The sequence below is a fragment of the Piliocolobus tephrosceles genome, chromosome 9 (assembly GCF_002776525.5).
Source record: "Piliocolobus tephrosceles isolate RC106 chromosome 9, ASM277652v3, whole genome shotgun sequence".
Lineage (NCBI taxonomy): Eukaryota > Metazoa > Chordata > Mammalia > Primates > Cercopithecidae > Piliocolobus > Piliocolobus tephrosceles.
This window is the reverse complement of record NC_045442.1, coordinates 44001407-44022698: the sequence shown is the minus strand read 5'-3', so window position 1 is coordinate 44022698 and position 21292 is coordinate 44001407. Positions and strand designations below refer to the sequence as shown.

Below are 21292 nucleotides of genomic sequence, written 5' to 3'. Positions count from 1 at the left end.
AAAGTGTTTCTCTAATACTGTAAAGAAACCCATAATTATCGCACACAGAGCAATCTGTTGAACATTAAATACTCTATGAAAAGAAATTTGAGTCATGGGTTCTTTCAAATTAATGTGTACCAGATTTCCTTAGTTTGAATTTTAGTTATAAGGTAATTACCCAGTGTTGGCAAGGGTACAAGCTCATATACTACCACTGGGAATGTAAACTGGTATAATCTTTCTATGGGTTTATTTGGAAATATATATTAAAAAGCTCCAGATTCCCATACACTTTGGTATGTTGGTTCTATTTTACCCTAAAAGAAATTACGTGTGCATCCAAAAATTTAGCTTTAAAAAATACTGAAAATGTTGAAGTTGTATTTATAATAAGAAAACTAATTTATTGTCCAAAAACAGAGGGCTGATTAAACAAATAATTATTCATTAACACAAAAGATAGCACACCACCATTAAAATCACTTTGTAGGACATCATTTAATGATGTGAGACAAATGTTCATTATCTATCATTAGGTGAAAAGGGCCGGGATTAAATGGTACATTTCATGTAGTTATAATTTTGTTTAAAAATTAAATGGCGATTTGGACACACACACACAAAAAGACTAGAAACTTCAGACCAAAATATTAATAGCTGGATCATGGATTGGAGTGATTTTTTTTCTTCCTCTGGCTCTTCTGCCACTTTTTTTTTTTTTTTTTTTTTTTTTTGAGACAGAGTCTCGCTCTGTCGCCCAGGCTGGAGTGCAGTGGTGTGATCTTGGCTCACTGCAAGCTCTGCCTCCTGGGTTCACACCACTCTCCTGCCTCAGTCTCCTGAGTAGCTGGGACTACAGGCGCCTGCCACCATGCCTGGCTAATTTTTTTTTTTTTTTAGTAGAGACGAGGTTTCACTGTGTTAACCAAGATGGTCTCGATCTCCTGACCTCATGATTCTCCCGCCTTGACCTCCCAAAGTGCTGGGATTACAGGTGTGAGCCACTGTGCTGGGCCTTTTCTTTTTTTTTTTTATAATAATCAACACACTTGAACTTCATAATCAGAGCTATTTTTAAATTCTTAAAAACTTCTCTGTAATGATGCAAAAGAAAATGAAATTGTTTTAACTTTGCTTAGTATGCCTTCATTCCCTAACTCAACAATAGTTCCTTCTCTTCTCATGCAACAGCCTGCCCATATCAAACCAATTATCAAAATCCACTGAACACAAGTCATCAAGAATGGCAGGGGTAAGCCCAACTCCCAAGAGCAAAGTTGTTCAGCCTGTTAGATGCTCGATACCATGAGGGTTCCCTCAGGGTGGGAAGAGGCTGATTCACCCACTGCACCACTGCCACGGCAAAAACTGCATGTTAAACTCAGCAAAAACTGTATGTTAAACTTACACTGAAGAGGACACACATGTTTGTGGGATGGAATCGCTGTGGGAAAGTGTACAGTCACAACCTCATGTGACAATAATCTTTATTCAACTGGCACAGCCCCAGATTCCTATCAGCTTTCTCCTCTCACCCAGACACGGGCTCATCATATTCTAGTATTTGAGAGGGAAAAGGAGAACAGCAAGAATTCCTTCCAGAACTTCCGAGGCATGTAGAAGTATTATTATTGGAGTCACACAGAGACTTAGGTCTGAATTTCATCACTGCTGCTGCTCAGGGTTAACCCATCTGTTAGGCTCAAGAGATATAGTGGCTAGGACCTGCCATACTTTTAGGCACCCATGAAATAGTTTAATTTATTTTAAAATCAGAAGAAAATATATGAACTTTTAGGTTAAGGAAAATATAATTTACTATATAATATTAATACATTCATCTTTATGCCAACAATAATAAAATATAATTTTTATTTATTTTTTATGGAGGAAGGGGACCCATGAAGGCAAAAGTCCCTAGGCCCATAAAAGGCATCCTCTACATTTTGCTCCACACCCATCTACAGGTTAAAACTGGCATGATACCATACCATCATCCATTTTGCACTTGCAATTTGAACCTGGTCTCTGTGACTTGTTTACAATCACATTTCCATAAAGCAACTTTAATTTTACTATTTAGTGCAACTAAATTTTAAAGTCAAAGTTTTAGTTATATTTATTTTTTTAAATGACTGGCTACATTTAACCACATGGTTTCTCAAATTTGCCTAGTCATAAAAAATCACCTAAGGCACTTGCTAAAAATACAGACTCCCAGGACATCACCTACAGATTCTGATTCAGTGGGATAGCAGTCACGTCCCAGAAAATGCTTTCAACAAGGGGTCCCTGTAATTCTCAGTCGTCAAGTTCAGAACTACTATTCCAGTTGAATCAAAATGAATACTGTAAGTAGCTGGACTACATTTCTTTGTTTGTTTTTTTGGGATGGGGCCTCACTCTGTTGCCCAGGCTGCAGTGTAGTGGTGTTATCACAGCTCACTGCAGCCTCTACTTCCCAGGCTCAACTGTTCCCCCCACCTCAGCGTCCTGAGTAGCTAGGACTATAGGTGTGCACTACCACTTCCGGCTAATTTTTACATTTATTTGGTAGAGACAGGGTTTAGCCATGTTGCCCAGGCAGGCCTTGAACTCCTGGGCTCAAGTGCTTCTCCTCCTCAGCCTCCCAAAGTGCTGGAATTACAGGCATGAGCCACCATGCCCAGCTTGGACTACGTTTTAAAAGTGAGAACCTGTAGTTTGAAGGAGTAGCTCTTGCTTGAAACTGAAGGCAGAACTCTGAGGCAGACAGCTGAGGGCAATGCACAGCCACCAACTGGCAGATGTTCCCATTCCCAGACACATCTAATTGCTTGTTAATGAAATTACTTATTGGCAATTTATAGCATGAGTGCCATAGGTGATTTTCAAATTTTAAATACAGTTTTTGAAGTACTAGGTATTATCCAGCCATGACTAAACCCCATGGCTGTGGTTTAGAAACATTCCACATATAATTAAATTCCCTAGATGGGCTCCTCTCTCCCCCCGACTGCCATCTTAAAAGTAAGCATGCACTCCTCCATCAAGAGGTTAGCTCTGGCAACAGTACTCATGTATTTAGGTCACGCAGACAGACATTCTTTGATTTGCAACCCACGTGGCTGACCTTGACACAGACAACCATGTGAAATTAGAACAACAAATAGAAACAGCAACATGAAAGCTAGGTTGCTTTTATTTTATTTTTTAGGTTGAGAAGAAAAAAAAAAGCTCTTGTAGGGACAAAGGAAGCCATGTCATTCTGATAGCACCATGAAGTGTATTCTTAGCTTGGATGTGGGCCAGGAGGAAGCAGGAATAAGATGAAGCTAGAGATGAGGAGACCCAAAAAATGTCAAATCCATGAAGTTAATAAAAATTTGTTTGCCTTCAGTCTCTTCCTTAAGTCCCTGAGTAGCTCAGTGAGAGCGGTTTCTTTCCCAAGGTCCTGAAACCTCTCCATGCCATCCATACAGGAAAATCAGAGAGAAAGATGAGTGTCACTCTAGGGACCAGTGAGCTCATCTTTTCCCCTTCGTGCCTATAGTCAAGCTGTGTATTTCTGCTTCAGGTGTTAAGGAGAGGAAATGGTAGGCAGATGAAATTTGTTTCCCATTCCAAAGTTACATTTTCACACTGTCCAGAGGAAGTGGGAGGAAAATACACTTACAGACAGCTACAGTCATCACCCCTATTTCTCACCAAGAAGCTGCCAGTTCTGCCCAATCTAGAGGCAACAGAAGATAAGTATCAACTTTCTGTGTGGTCCTCCACTTTAATTATGCCACTTTTTTCATCAGAAGTAGTCCTGGACAAAAAAGAAGCCTCCACGGTTTTGACCATGCAGGTGTGCCAAGGGACATGACCACCATGCGTCTGTGTGGCTGTCTCCAATGTGATCATTTCAGCAACCAGAGCTGAGCACAGCATCCACCCAGGAATGGCTCCTTCAACCTCCTAATGCCCAGCACTAAGGCTCAAGATGGTAATCTCATTACCTGCTTAAACAAATCCCCATTTAAACCACCCAAGAGGTTTAGCTTTCTGTCTTGACAAGCCACCAGAGCGTGATTGCATACTCTAGGGATACTATTGACAATTTAATACCAGAGTGTGGTTAATTAAAGAGGCTTCAGGGAGAACAGCATTGCTGGGTGGCACAACCAGGTGGAACAACAGGTCTACTAGAAATGGGTCTTGTTCATTTATTTCTTAACTGTGAAAGTCTGGCAAATCTTTGAAGTTGAGCTGGGGGTCAGAGGACTGAGGAAAGGTATGCCAACTGCTCACATGGCAATGCAAGCTGACAAAAACACCTGCTTTAAATAATCTGAGACCAACTACAGTCACTCCTTCATATCTGTGGCTCCAATCACGGATTCAACCAACTGCAGACTGAAAATATTTGAAAAAAAAAAATTCCATGAAGTTCCAAAAAGCAAAACTTAAATTTGCCATGTGCTGGTGCTATAAAGAATCCATGTGAATAAAATGACATGCAGGCATTGTAGTAGGTATTAAATCATCTAGAGATGATTTAAAGTATATGGGATGATATGCATAGATTACAGGCAAATACTATGCCATTTTATACAAGGGAGTTGGGCATCTGAGGATTTTGGTACCCATGGGGGTCCTGGAACCAACACAATGGATACTGAGGAAAAATCGTTTGGGCTTATTCATTCATCGATTGAACAGATATTTATTTTGTTCCTAGACAGTGTGAGGCACTCTGCTAAACAGAGTCAGGATGCAGCAATGAGCCAGCCCCCTTGGCAGTTACATTCTAGTCCACAAAAACTGGTCATTAATTGAGAACAGTCTGGGAAGGAGTGAAAACTCTGCTGTGAGTGAAATCCACATTGTCCTAAAATCAGACATTACTTAATTAAAACAATCCTTTAATATTCACTAATGGTAGCTCCATGTAGGGCACCCTCCTAAGCGTAGTAACTATCACAAAGTCAAGTCTGACATTCCCTAGCCATCAAAGAAACTTGTAATTTCATTAGATATGAGACTAAAACTTATACAAGGTTTAAAATAATAAGATATTAGTGTTGGAGGATATAAGAGCTGTGGCCCACAACAGGCAAATGAAAGGATGCTCAACATCATTGGCTATTAGGGAAAAGCACATCAAAACCACAATGAGATATGACTTAAAACCCACTAAGATTATAAGTTTTGAAAAATTGAAAACAACAAGTATTATGAAGATGTGGAGAAATGGGAATCCTCATACACCACTAGTGGAAATGCTAAATAGTATAGTCACTTCAGAAAACTGGCAGTTCTGCAAGAGGTTAAACAAAGAGTTACTATATGATCTAGCAATTCTAGTACTAGGTATATATACCCAAGAGAAATGAAAACTCATGTCCACACAAAAACCTTACATGAATGTTTATAGCTGCATTATTCACAATAGCCAAAAGGTAGAAACAACCCAAATGTTCATCAACGGATGAACATGGATAAATAATGTGATAAATCCACCCCATCAAATATTATCTGGCAACAAAAAGGGACAAAATACTGATACATACTACAACATGGATGAATCCTGAAAACACTACGCTAAGTGAAAGCTGTCAATCAGAAAAAATCATGTATGATACGACTTTACTCATTTGAAATGTCCAGAATAAGCAAAACTCTAGAGACAGAAAATAGATTAGTTGCCTAGGGTTGGGGATTGTGAGGGAAAAAGAGGAGTGACTGCTAATAATTTTCTGGGAGGGGATAAAATATTCTAAAGTTCATTGTGATAGTTGTACAACTCTATGAATACACTAAAAACCATAGAATTGCATCCTCTAAATGGATGAATTGTATAGTGTATGTGAACTATATCTTAATTTTCTCATTTCAAGATACATTTTAAAAATATAAATGCCAATTATATTAGTTCTTGAAGATAATCTTTCTAAAATGCACAACCCACTTCCCCATATTCTTAAGCAAAACAGACGGAATGACATTTGAGGTCTTCTTGATGATTCACGGTCAAAGGAGAATCAATTATTGTGCTCACTGTACACTGATGTCCTCAGGAATCATGTAAATTTGAGCTTCCCTGGGTGCTATGGTTTGAATCTTTTGTTTCTATTATAGTTTTCTATGTCTTGCTTTTGGGCTAAAGCTGTTAATTTCTCACTGCTGTCAGTGTTACTGTAATATATCTATCCAGAACCTGCTGTGTCTGAATGCAGAGAAACCAGGAAAGCAAATCTGTTGAAACTGCATGTACAGTTATTATTTGTCAATGTAAAAATTAAAATTAAAAAAGAAGAGTACATAGATTCTGAGGGAGAGCACAGGAACCACTCTCAAGTGTAAGATGCATGAGCATCTCTGACTTTATCTACTTCCCAACACTGATTTTTGTTTTTTAAATTTTTTTGAGATGGAGTCTCGCTCTGTGGCCCAGGCTGGAGGGCAGTGGTGCAATCTTGGCTCACTGCAAGTTCCGCCTCTCGGGTTCATGCCATTCCCCTGCCTCAGCCTCCTGAGTAGCTGGGACTACAGGTGCCCACCACCACGCCCGGTTTTTGTTTTGTTTTGTTTTGTTTTGTATTTTTAGTAGAGACGGGGTTTCACTGTGTTAGCCAGGATGGACTCGATCTCCTGACCTTGTGATCCACCCATCTCAGCCTCCCAAAGTGCTGGGATTGCAGGCGTGAGCTACCACGCCCCCAACACTGATTTTGATCACTCAGAAGTGTTTGCTTCCGTCCAGTGCTCAGCTGTCTTCAGGGTTATCACTGGCATCCCCTGGGGTTATAGGCATTGTAGTTAGAAGTGACAGGCCTTGTAGCTACAAGTGAATTTTTTTTTTACCATAATAATTTTTATCAAAGGCACAGCTAGATGTAATATCTGACTAAGAAAAGGGATTAAAACTTTATAAAATATAAATATGAACATTCAAAATATTTTATTCGCCTGGGACCATTTAGTTTGGGCGCATAGTGTTCTTCCATACCATTAAGAGTGAGATTTTTTCAAATTCTTTAGCGTTGGAACTTTTAAAAGTTCCATCTTAATTCTAATCCCAGATATGAAAGAGATAAAAGCGACATCTTATTTGCATTGTCTTATTTTACAAATCACGTCACATCTAATGTAAAGTTAATTAATGAGAACAATGATGCTTGTTCAACATAAAGGCTGGATACTGTCACTTATGGATGATAGCTGCAGTTTCATGAACTTCACCCATTTATTTCTGTACTTTATTTGGATCACACAATTTTGAAGAAAGTTTGAATCAGAGAGAGCAGCTGCAAATCATAACTGTTCTTTTGAACAGCTTCCTTTGCAATCTCAGGGATTTCTTGAATCAAAACTGATTCAGCAGCTTGAAAAGATTTACTGAAAATGTTTCAGCTTCTTGCTGAATACTAAAAATATCTAACAACTCCTCACTTTGCTTGCAACACATATAAAAATCAAACAAAAAACATCCAAACCTTTTAGTTAGTGCTAAAACTCTAAGATAGCATTACCAGGACTTGACAGGTTACCCATTTACTTGTTATGTAACTGACCTAAGCCAGGGTGAGAGGGTTTGCCAAGAAAATATGTCTAAGCCTTGACTAAAATTTAATTGATTCTGGTACACATGTGCTGAAGTAGTATATTAGCTTATGCAATCTTTTTTTTTTTTTTTTTTTTTTTTTTGAGACGGAGTCTTGCTCTGTCGCCGGGGCTGGAGTGCAGTGGCCGGATCTCAGCTCATTACAAGCTCCGCCTCCCGGGTTTATGCCATTCTCCTGCCTCAGCCTCCCGAGTAGCTGGGACTACAGGCGCCCGCCACCTCGCCCGGCTAGTTTTTTGTATTTTTTAGTAGAGACGGGGTTTCACCATGTTAGCCAGGATAGTCTCGATCTCCTGACCTCGTGATCTGCCCGTCTCGGCCTCCCAAAGTGCTGGGATTACAGGCTTGAGCCACCGCGCCCGGCCAGCTTATGTAATCTTAAGTGGACAGATATACGGGCCAAACTTTAAGACTTTAGAGCTACAAACTTGCCAATAAATAATTTATAGGAATTCAGAAGAATTTTATTCCAATGACTGTGAAAAATGAGTTAACCCAGCAGCAGCAGCAACAGTATATCAATTAACATTTAGGGCACACTACGTGCCATGTGCTAGCAGTGTTCCATGCATTATTTAATTCAGTTCTCAAAACCCAGTGAAGTTGGCACTATTATTGTTCTCATTTTACAGATTACATAATTGAGGCTCAGAGAACTCCCCCAAACGTTAGGTGATCTCTAATGTGCTTTTTTTTTTCTTTTGAGACGTTGTCTCGCTCTGTCGCCCAGGCTGGAGTGCAGTGGTGCAATCTCGGCTCACTGCAAGCTCCGCCTCCCGGGTTTACGCCATTCTCCTGCCTCAGCCTCCCTAGTAGCTGGGACTACAGGCATCCGCCACCTCGCCCAGCTAATTCTTTGTATTTTTAGTAGAGACGGGGTTTCACCGTGTCAGCCAGAATGGTATCGATCTCCTGACCTCGTGATCCGCCCACCTCGGCCTCCCAAAGTGCTGGGATTACAAGCATAAGCCACTGCGCCTGGCCTCTAATGTGCTTTTTAAATTATAGCTTTTAAATAGATAAAAAAAAATTTTAAGGTTCTTGTATTAAACATTTGGACCCTCTAAAAGTTGCAACCAAGCTGGGTAGGCTGGCGCATCCCTATAGTCTCAGCTACTCAGGAGGCTGAGGCAGGAGGTTTGCTTGAGCCCAAGAGTTGGAGATTAGTCTGGGCAACACAGCAAAACCACATTTCTAAACAAATTTTTTTTTTTTTACATGCTGTATATAACTGTTGCACAACAAATATCCATGAATGAACAAACCCAAATGCTTATACACCATTACCTAAGACTTTCCTGTATTACAACCCAGTATAAAAGTTGATACTAATGATGTCCCTAAATTATTAGAATATGTTAAATGATACTACCTTGTCAAAGAAGGCAGCGATGTATAAAATGCATCTGAAGCACATTTTCATAAAACTGACAAGAGTAAACCAGTTCTGGCAGTTTACACAGACAGGAATTCACTGATATTTAACTAGCTTGATCCCAGGAATGTTCAATAACTTTAGTGATCTGATTCAGGATCTTTTTCTTTCCTCTTGTGGCTAAATTAAAATACAGAGTTGTAGGTCTAAAGATTGCCTGAAAATGCAAATTTTAGCAATATCCCTTCTGTAAACCCTTGGTTCAATCCTGAATCCAGCAACTCCAGATTCCTAGGACTGAGGCCAGTCCTACATCCTAATTGTCTTCAGAGAGCTAGCTTGCCTGCTCCCACTGGCCCCATCCAAATGGCTTCAGAGCAAAGGAGAAGGGTGGAATTCTTTTAATACTGTTCTTTAGTTCTTAATCTATATTTCGAGACAAAAATTATGTAGGAGATACCAATCACTCTTAGTCCAGTGATAATTGGGCGATTCCAAAAAGGTTTTTGGCACAGGACTATTTCATTCCAAGAAAGAGGTTTTGAATCTCAGACCACAAAGAAATGGTAAAAAAAAAAAAAAAAAAATTGATCATAAACAAACAACAACAGGTATGGGCAAATGAAAGGATTCTCCAGGGGCAACACAAATCAGGTTTTCATTTATCCACCTATGAATGAGATGTAACAATTTTAATTGTGGTTAGATAACTGAATTTATCTAATTGTGCATCATAAAACACTATAGTCTCAACTGGATATAATACACTACTAACTTTTACAGCAAATAACAGATTGAGTTTTTTGTTTTTTTTTTCAAAAAAAGTTCTTTTCTTTTGGAAATAAAGACAAAAATATTTAATATTGAACATATGATTTCTGAGGTCCACTTCAATATTATAAAATTGGACATTATTTGGTAATTATAGAAGCTGAGTGGTAAGTACTTGGCAGTTCATTATGTTATATTGTCTAGTTTTGTATAATGTTTAAAATGCAGAAATAGTTGTTAAAATCCTAACACTTTCCAAAATGCTCACTCAGGACAATAAGAGGACAAGTGGAGCACAGTCACCTTTGGAATTAAAACCATGAGTCTGAATTGGGGAAGTCCCTTTTTTGCCACACAGATCCTGCTTATGGAACCAAATATATCAAACAGGTTTCCCTTTAGCTGGGACAAACTTCAATCCACTTATCCTAACCAGAAACATATAATGAAAATATTCTGGCAATTCTACCCTGACATTTCAGCAGCAATAAATAAATTATAAATCACCCTAGAAAGGTACAAGCCTCAACTGGGGCCAGGTTTATATCTATTTAAGAAAAAAAAAATTGGTGTTCCCCAATCCACGATGAACAAATAACTCAAAATAATTGAAGTCATTAAAAAACAAAAACAATAGTGAATTATGAAATAAGTATATAAGTCCAAATTTATAATTTTCCATGATTAATACTTAAGTGCATGCATGTCTACATATCCATATACATAAAAGCACATGTATTATTTTCTTCTGCTAGCATTGATAGAACAGTTAACACCTGCTTGGTCTACCTGCTGGGTAATCCAGCACTAAGCCCAGCTACATTTACAGTAGGAATTTAGGAGGGAGGAAGGGAGGAAAATAATGATGTGATTCTAAAGAAATTCTACCCTCATACCAACCATAGTGAGCCCTGAAGTATTTGTAGAATACTTTCTTTCCTGAGAATAAACTCATCAAACTTCTCATCTTCAGAGATTGTCCTACTTAGCAAAGGACATGCTGACCTTTACTCCCCTTCTCTACGTCAAATGCTTCAATAATTCAATTGGTATCACTGATGCCTGCTGGGACTTTTCTATGAGCTTCTTCTGTGAACTGTGTCCCAGTCATTGTGTACTGGTAAATGTTTAACAACTGGTTCTCTGAAAATAAAGCCCTGATTTTCAGTGTTTACCAATTTCCATGGTGTATATATATATCCATTACGGCCAATTTCAAGCTATCAGCATAAGAATATTGAAATGCAGAGTTGGGAAGTCATGCATATACACACCCATAGCCTGTATAAGTTGGCTTTAGCACAACGCTGAGACTCCTGGTTTGCCTAGGATAGTCCCAGTTTATATCTGTAGTACTGGCATAATTAATGGTACCCCTACCACTCTTCAAAAGTGTTAATGAAATATTATGTGGTAACCCCAAAGAATAAATCACTTTTGGACCCTTTCTCAAAGTAAAAACCTTCCACGAAAAAGGATAAGACTTTCCATAAAAGGTAAGAAGATGTGATTATCTCCTTAGTCAAATGTATACTAACTTCCTAGCATGGAACATCCTAAAAACACAGCATCTCTTTAACTTTTTTTGTTTTAAATCAAACATAGGTAGTTGGGGGAGTATGAATAGTAAACAGGTTCCACTAATGTTCAGGTCCTGACTCACACACAGGGTTTAGGGATTTCTGGAGTGATTATAGCATCTGAGTGAATAAATCAAGCCATATAGTTGGCTTCAGGTTACACTCTAGCTTAGAGTCACATGAAACCAAATAACACATGCAGAGTCTAGCACAGTGCCTAGCCCAAAGAAATTAAAAACTGGTTAGTCCCTGTAGGTTTAATGGAAATCACTAAATCTCAGAGTTCAAGGCCACCCAGGTCAACACTTACTTGATCTCCTTTATGACTACCCCAAGAAGTCAACCTCCAAACTTGCTTAAATACTTGTCAGCAACCCAGTATAACCTGCACTGAGTCACATAGGTAGAATCTGGCAGGCAAGAGTATTGGTCTTGGTTCTTCAAAGAGGAGAACCCAAAAAAGTCAAGATAACATAGCTATCTTTAAGTATCTCATGAGCTGTTATGTAGAAGACGAATTGGATATATTGAATTGTCCATGGGGTAGAAGTTATAGGGAGACAGATTTTGAGTTAGTATAAGGAAGAACATCTAACACCACCACAATAATAATAGCTAACATTTATTGAGTGCTTCCATTTTGCTGGAAGCCTCACCGTACTGCTAACTCATGTCAATCTTGAAGTCAACGAATCTATTCCTATCTCTGGTCACCCCTGATGATCTACCTTGGGCTATAAAAGAGTTGTTTGTCCAGAAGCCCCGGAGGGATCCAAGTAACTGGTTGCCCAGGCTAACTATAACTCACAGAGGTTCATACAGGTCCAGTCTGTCCTGAGCCTCTATCTAAAGTCCTTGCAGCCTCAGATTCAATGTAGGATCAAGGCCAAGAGTACTAGAAGGTGCAGGTGCTGGTGTTGAAGGCAAGCACCTGGAAATAGTCATCTCATTCATCATCTGCCAGAGGAAGATTCCAGAGTCTTGCACATATTTGCAAGGACATTTTTTCAATTATTGGAGAATGGGTTAAAAAAATGATCCAAGAACTGGATGTAGCTGTTCTGAATTCTGAAGTCTTGTTCAATCATGTGGCTTTTATAAAGGAAAAATACTCACTTTTCTCATCTTTCTCATCTTCTTTGCATATAACTACCTCACTCAAGGGCTGAGATATCAAACAGTTAAGATCAAAAGAGGATACTTCCTTTTTTCAAAAATAACCATGTCCTGACACAAGATTAGCAATCAAATAAATTCCACAGTCCTCTTAGTCACTAATTTGCCAGCATCACTCTCAGAGAGGGTATGCTATACTTGGTGAGGCAATCTATGACAATCAGGTCAAGACTTGTGACATAGGTCATGTGTCCTGCTTCTAGAAACATGAGAGGGTATTAGGGAAGCTTCCATTGAAGAGATGATATCAGATCGGATTGGGGAATCCTCTGAAATCCAGTCCCCAAAAGATTCCCAGTCAGGGCAAGATGAGTTTGTGGAAATCCTGGTATTTCAGAGTCTTGGAAGCCTCTGTAATTAAATAACAGCAATGACATTAATATTAAATGTCTACACAGTTGATCATTTAGCAAATATATATATATATAGATATATATATAGAGAGAGAAATAAAATATCCTCTATTAATATAAATAAAACTAGTATTAATAGTGTCTTAGTCCATTTTGTGCTGTTATAACAGAACACTTGAGACTGGTGATTTGTAATGACACAGAAATTTATCTGGCTCACAATTCTAGAGGCTAGTAAGGCCAAGACTAGGGGGCTGCACATGGCAAGGACCTTCTTGCTGCGTCATCCCATGATGGAAGCGTGAAAGGGCAAAAGAGCATGCGTGCACAAGAGAGCAAGAGACTGAATTCACAGCCTCAAACCCTTTTATAATGGCACTAATTATTCATGGGGATGGAGCCCTCATGACCTAAATGTCTCCCATTAAGCTCCATCTCCCAACACTGTTACACTGGGGATTTTCAACACATGCTTTCTAGGGGACACATTTAAACCACAATATTCCACCCTGGCTCCCCAAATTCATGTTCTTCTCACATAAAAGATACATTCATTTCATGTAATAGCCCCAAAAGTCATAACTTTCCAGCATCAGCCCAGAAGTTCAATGTACAGAGTCTCATCTGAATCAGATATGGATGAGATTCAAGGCAGGATTCATCTTGAGGCACATTTCCCTCTAGCTGTAAGCCTATGAAATCAAACAAGTTACTTACTTCCAAAATACAATGGTGGAATAGGCACAGGATAGACATTCCCTTTCCAAAAGAGACAAATAGGCAAGAAGAAAGGGATAGTCTTAAGTCAATCCAAAACCTAACAGGGCAAACAACACTAAATCTTAAGGCTCCAGAATAATCTTCCTTGACTCCACATCCTACCATCTGGGAACACTGGAGTGGCAGTTGGGCTCCCAAGGCCTCAGGTAGGCAGGCCTACCCTTATAGCTTTGCTTGGTACTACCCATGCAGCGACTCTCACAGGCTGGTGTCAGATGCCTGTGGCTCTCCTGGCTGGTGTTTCATGCTGGTAGTTCTGGAATTCTGGAGTGTTGGTGTAAGCCCACTCCTTAGGCTTTACTAGGCATTGCTCTGGGAGACTCTCTGCAGTAGCTCTGACCCCAAAGTTATGCTGCACATTGCCCTAGTAGGGGCTCTCTGGGTGGCTCCACCCCTGCAACATGTGTCTGCCTGGGCCATGAGGCTGTCTATGATATCTTCTGAAATCTAGCCATGTCCCCACAATTCTTTTTTTTTCTCTGAGATGGAGTGTTGCTCTGTCGCCCAGGCTGGAGTGCAGTGGCGCAATCTCGGCTGACTGCAACCTCCACCTCCCAGGTTCAAGCGATTCTTGTGCCTCAGCCTCCTGAGTAGCTGGGACTAGAGGTGCATGCCACCACACCCCGCTATTTTTTTTTGTATTTTTAGTAGAGATGGGGTTTCACGGTGTTAGCCAGGATGGTCTCCATCTCCCGACCTTGTGATCCGCCTGCCTTGACCTCCCAAAGTGGTGGGATTATAGGCATGAACCACCGCACTCGGCCTGCCTCCACAATTCTTATACTCCACATGTCTGTAGACTTAACACCACATGGATGCCACCAAGATTTGCTGCTTGCACATTCCAAAGCTGTGGCCTGAGCCACACCAGAACACCCTTGAGCCATGGGTGGGGTGAGCAAGAAGCACTGTACTGAAATGTGGAGAGCAGAGACTTCAGGCAGCCCTAAGCAGTGAACTCCAAGATCCAGAGGGCACACTAGGTCTCTCTTTTGTTATACAGTCACATGTCACGTAATGACAAGGATATTTTCAGAGAAAAGAAGTGTCATTAGGCAATTTTGTCATTGTGCAAACAGCATAGAGTGTACTTATACAACCCTAGATGGTATAGCCTCCTACAGACCTAGGCTATATTGTAAACCCTATTGCTCCCAAGCTGTAAACCTGTACAGCACGTTACTGTGCTGAGTATTGTAGGCAATTGTAACAATGGTTAGTATTTGGGTATCTAAACAGATCTAAACATAGAAAAGGTACAGTAAAAATACAGTATAAAAGACAAAAAGTGGTGTACCTGTATAGGGCATATACAGGAACTTTCAGGACTGAAAGTTGCTCTGGGTGAGCGAGTGGTGAGTAAATGTGAAGGCCTAGGACATCACTGTACACACTGTAGACTTTACAAACATTGTTCACTTAGGCTACACTAAATTTATAAAAAGAAATGTATTTCTTCAGTAATCAATTATACTTAGCTTACTATAACATTTTTACTTTATAAACTTTCTAATTTCTAAAATTTTTTGACTCTTTTGTAATAACACTTGGCTTAAAACACAAACACAGTGCATAGGCATACAAAAATATTTTCCGTATATTCTCATTCTATAAGCTTTTTTCTATTTTAAAAATTTTTTATTTTATTTTTTCTTACTGTTTAAACTTATTTGTTAAAAACAAAGACACAAACACACACATTAACCTAGGTCTACACAGAGTCAGGGTCATCAATTTCACTGTCTTCCACCTCCACATCTTGTCTCACTGGAAGGTATTAGGTATTATACATAATTGAATGTGCTATATTTTTATATGACTGGCAGCCAGTAGGTTTATACCATCATCTCCAAAAACAGATGAGCAACACATTGAGTTATGATGTTACGATGGTTATGATACCAATGGGCAATAAGAATTTTTCAGCTCAGTTATAATCTTATAGGACTACCTTTGTATATGTGCTCCTTCCTTGGTGAGAAGGTCTATATGTGGGGCATAACTGTACTTCCTTCTTAGAGGTCATGGCACCATGTGCCTGTGATGGAAGGAACAGCATCAGTCATTTCCAAAATGCCTTCAGAGTCATTCTTCCATTGTACTAATGCACAGCCTCTGGTTTCCTTCTATCCCTACTGATGTCCTTATCAATTGGTTGCTTGCCCACACCCTTGGTCTTCTTTCCTGAAAATGTTCTTTGATTCTCTACCACATGACCAGGATAAGAATCCTTCAAATCCCTAAATTCTGTTTCCTTTTTAATTGTAAATTTCATCTTTAAATCATTTCTCTCTTCTCTTTTCCTGTATGCAGTTAATATTTTGCTTAGAAATTTCTTCCATCAAATATTGTAGTTTATTGCTCTTACATTCTGCCTTCCATAAAGCCTTAGGGTACAGACACAATTAAGTCAAATTCTTTGCCACTTCATAACAAGGCTGGTTTTTACTCCAGTTTCCAATACCTTATTCCTCTTTTCCATCTGAGATCTCATCAGAATTGCCTTTTTTGTTCTTATTTCTACCAACATTCTCATCACTATCACATAATTAATCTCTAAGCAGATTTAGACTTTTACTACAGCTCTCCTCCTCTTCTCAGCCTTCACCAGAATCACATTTAATGCTCTGTTTATAGCAACACAGGCTTTTCATAGCCTGCTTCCCCACATTCTTCCAGCCTCTACCTGTTACCCAGTTCCAAAACCGCTTTCATATTTTCAGGTATTTGTTATAGCAACAGCCCCAATTCTCAGTACCAGTTTTCTGTCTTAGTCCAGTTTGTGCTGTTATAACAGAATACCTGTGACTGGGTAATTAATAACGAACAGAAATTTATTTGGCTTACAGTTCTGGAGGCTGAGAAGTCCAAGATCGAGGGACTGCATCTGGTGAGGGCCTTCTTGCTGCATCATCCCATGGCAGAAAGGCAAAAGAGCATGCTTGAGAAAGAGCAAGAGATTGAACTTGCAGCCTCAAGTCCTTTTACAATTGGCATTAACCCATACATAAGGGTGGAGCCCTCATGACCTAAACATCCCCCATTACGCCCCACCTTCTAACACTGTTGCATTGGAGATTACATTTCCAAAACATGGGTTCTAGGGGACACATTCAAACCATGATAAATAGTAAGATATCTTTTACTACGCATGTACTAGGGTCCAGACATGGTACTACACTTGATATACATTTTCCACATTTGGTTATTACTACAACTAATAAGATGGCCACCATTATCTCTATTCAACAGTGAGCCTTGATGAAGTTAAGAATCTCACCTAAGGCTTCACTGCTAGTAAGCAGGGAATGAGGATCTGAATCCAGGTCTGGTGGCAACAAAGCTCTTTACACCACAGAACCCAACCCACACTTGCTTCATGGAACCCACTAGGGCCTTGCCCAGGACAGTCAAAATCTTAACCCAAATAGTTTTACCCTGAGTCCTGAGCCCTCAGTTTCCTCATTTGTAGAAGGAAGATAATGACAGCATCTACTCACAGGTTGCTGGAAATATTTGATGAGAGAATCTACATGTCTAACTTAGTGCCTAGCACACAGTGAGTGCTCCTCAATGTTGGCTACTGTTACTTCCACAGACACATGGATGAGCGTTTTGCCAGAGGTGTACAGATTACATGCACCTATCTTTTCCAAAAATTTGACAGAACACATATCCTTTCCCCAACATAAGTAATAGGCTTATTGTGGTAGAAAACAAAGCCAGTTGGCAAGGAAGATAGACTTGGGTTACGGTTTTGGTCCTGTCATTCACTGATTACAGGTCTTTGGACAGGTTGCTTTGCTCTTTTGAGCCTCTCTTTGCCCGTCTTTAAAATAGAGAGCAGGAGTGGGAATTGCATGCTTTTGTAAAAGCACATACAGAACGGACACAGAGATGTCACTCAATAATAGCTACTCTCATTACTGTGTAAATCGGAGCTACTGTCATGACTTTTTCCACTTTCTTTCCTAACAATAGAGAAATCTGTTAGAGGTCGAGGTCATTATTCTGATGTAATTCTCTTTAAAAATAATATTTCTTTGCCCCTTTGAATCATCCGCTACTCTCAAATATACTCTCAAGGAGAGAATACACACACACATACACACACACACACAATTACCCAACAACTCCAGGCATTTAAAAGGTGTCATAAATTAAGTAATGAGGTACCAAGCTTGACAGCTGTACTATCTAGAGAAAAGGTCTACTTAAAAATTCTGTACGCCACAGTGGGTACACTAAATACTTGTCATCCCAAGGTCCCAAGATGAATACTGGCTTACCTATTAAACCTAAAGCATATGTAATTAAATATGTTATAAGTCAAACCCTGATTAGTTTTCATAATAATTGGTTCATACTTAACATATACACACACAAAATATTAAAACGCAGGCTATCACACACACACAAAACAGCCTGTCAGTTAAAACCAATACTCCTTTGTTTCCCCTACTTATTCTGTCTCCAAAACCATGATGGGTTTTGTTTTAGTCACTTGTTAAATGTCTCACATGTCAAGAAGCAACAACACCGTTTGTGTCTTTGGTCACTATGCCAAATAAAATATGCTTTGTATTATATTAATGTTGAAATTCACTTACTGGTCTTTTGCAGGAAAAGCAGTGTTCGTATGTTTAATAGAATCCTGATCCTTAACCAGTTGGACACTGGACACTTGGGCCTTAAATTATTATTCATCAATTCAAATGTGTATTGTACAATTCACAGCTTAATTGACAAACTTGGGAATTTGACCACGCCCTAGAAGGTAGCAATACTAGAGTGTGCTCCTGCTTTCCATTTTAGTCTTTTGTGTTTTAAGTTGCAATGTCTCTCATTCATCTAGAAGTATTGATTATGTTAACATTAATTGTTAAAAATACTGTATGCATCCATACTCTATGCAGATACAACCAATTTTCCTTATTTATCTTTTTTATACTGGTTTTTCTAATTAGCCTGATTCAAGGGTAATGTAAAGTCCAAGTGCCAAAGCTAAACATCCCAATATTTTGGAAATTAAAGCCTCATACTTTCACAATGATGGCTAAAACTGGTAACAGATTTGGGGTTTTTCAGTCTGTACCCACCAGTATGCTACGTGCATAATTAACTCTCATTTTCTGCTATCTGGATGATTTGAGAAGTCAGAACCTCCGACCAGAAGGCTGACTGCATGCATCTACTCATCATTCCTGCCTGTTGCCACACACTGGGATGAGATGGAATAAGGTAGCACATGTCCTTGAGCCCTTCAGATGATACTCACATGTTTGCCTTTCTGCAGTGTAGTGTTCAGTGACTCAATTATTTCCTTTGCATTCTTCTCCTCTCTCCACTAGTGTTATGGCTTTTCTAAACAGTGTCCTTGGTGTCTAAAATATCCAGGTTTCAAGACAACATCTATATACCACTTTGTGTCATTTCTGTTCCTCCTCTAAAAAGTATATATTCACCAATATTATTGAAAATAACTTTAGGGAAAAAGAGTTATGTAAAAAGTTGTTGCTGCCATACTTCTGCTTTCTAATACAGCAAAATACTCCAAGTTCTAATCAAGACTACAATGTTAGAATTAGTGATTCAAAGTTTGTGTTTGTGTGTGTGTGCTTTGTGATATAAAGACCCTGTGCGTAGCCTAAAGCTGCAAGAGATAGGTTAAATAGATTTTGGAATATCTATATAATGGAATATCAGAAATATAATACAACCATTAAGGATGATGTTTAGATGCCATAAGAAAATGCTTATACTAAAATTTTTAATAAAAAAGTTATCTTAGTATGATCCAAAATTATCATTAAAATATGGTACATTTTAAACAGTTGCTTTCTCTAAGTGGTGGGATCACAAGTACTTTTCCTGCTTTGTTCCTACATTTTTGTGCTATCCAACATTTTTAGCTATACTGAGGGGGAAAAAAGGCCAAAAAAAAAAAAAAAAAAAAAGAAAGGAAGGAAAAAAGGAAAAGAAAAAAGAATTGTGGGATAGGAATAGTATTATAGCTGATCAAATACAACTCTTTGATCTTTCTTATTCTAAGCCTGTATTTGTTTGTTTGTTTATTTATTTAGAGTAGAGACAGGGTCTTGTTTTGTGTCCCAGGCTGGAGTGCAGTGGCACAATCATGGTTCACTGCAGCCTCGACTTTGGAAACTCAAGCAATCCTCCTGCCCCAGCCTCCTGAGTGGCTGGTACCACAGGCACATGTCATCATGCTCGGCTAAACTTTTTTACTTTTAGTTTTTGTAGAGATGGGGTCTCCCTACGTTGTCCAGTCTGGTCTTGAACCTCTGGGCTCAAGAGATCCTCCTCTCTTGGCCTCCCAAAGTACTGGGATTATAGGCATGAGCCACTGAACCTGGCCTGTAGTTTTGTAAAATGAAGAAAGTCAGCCTGAGGTTGTATGTGCCAGCTCAAATGCCTTGTCCTATGGATTAATGGTGGACAATGCGTAGTGTGACAGTGATGATGAGAGCTGCCATTTATCAATAAGTTCTATGTGCCAAACAGGATTCTTTGTATATATTATCTCATTTAATCCTCATAGCAGCCCCACAAGGTAGTAAGATTATCTCCATTTTATTGATATGAAACTGAAACATACAGGTAAAGTAACCTGCTAAGATCATCCAGCTGGGATTCAAGCACCTTAAAAGAGCATACCATTTACAACACATTAGCATTCACAGTACCTCAGCATTAGTTTCAAAATATTTGTTAAATGAGGTGACCCTATGAGGTGCTACTTAATTGTGCTTCAGAGAATCAGCGCACCAAGGAGCAGATCAAAGGAATCTCCCTACTGATACCTCAAAGAAACTCCACTGAAGGACTTTTATCAAAGTCTGTTGTGGAGGTGGAGATGGCTTCCTCAGTGAGGTAGTGATAGGGTTACTTGTACCTTTTTTTCTGTGACATCAGTCATATACACTTGTACCCAAGGTGCAAGGCATATGAGAAAAAATGTATCGTCTATAATCAGACATTCAATTTAATTGGGGAGACAAGTAACACACAGAACACACATGATAAAATCAGCACAAGGCGGCTGGGCGCGGTGGCTCACGCCTGTAATCCTAGCACTTTGGGAGGCCAAGTTGGGCGGATCACAAGGTCAGGAGATGAGACCATCTTGGCTAACACGGTGAAATCCCGTCTCTACGAAAAATACAAAATATTAGCTGGGCGTGGTGGTGGGCGCCTTGTAGTCTCAGCTCCTCCGGAGGCTGAGGCAGGAGAATGGCGTGAAGCCGGGAGGCGGAGCTTGCAGTGAGCGGAGATCGTGCCACTGCATTCCAGCCTAGGCGATGGAGCCAGACTCCGTCTCAAAAACAAAACAAAACAAAACAAACAAACAAACAAACAAAAAAATCAGCACAAGGCAAAAAAATCCATTCATAATTAAATGTTAAGTCAATGGCAGAGCAGATAACTAGTGTCATCTAGTAGGAAGAACTGTCAGCTCTGAAGTGTCATAGAATTCTGAAGGTACAGGAAACAGCACTTGGAGATCACCTAGCCTAGCTCCAGCAGTTCAAGATTTGACCTAGTAACTTGGTTAAGATCACACTGCTGCTAAGTAGCAGAGATGGGTAAAGTACCTAAGGAAGCCTGATATTAAGTAGTCTAAGAAAAGCCTTTTAAGGACAAGTAGAGTGAGGTGATGGCACTT

The 21292-nt window shown here is 39.4% G+C and overlaps 1 protein-coding gene across 7 annotated transcripts in view; it reads right to left on the bottom strand.

The window, feature by feature from the left end:
• The window catches only part of PANK1 (pantothenate kinase 1), a 124788-nt gene that overhangs the window by 39998 nt on the left and 63498 nt on the right, over positions 1-21292 (bottom strand). The window contains exon 1 of one of the 7 annotated variants that reach the window (XM_023226285.1): positions 16456-16543. The exons of the other annotated variants lie outside the window; for them this stretch is intronic. Coding sequence (XP_023082053.1) covers positions 16456-16522 — 67 coding nt within the window. The 5' untranslated portion in view covers positions 16523-16543. Of the gene's footprint in view, positions 1-16455; positions 16544-21292 lie in introns of those variants that run through there. 7 annotated transcript variants of the gene reach the window in all.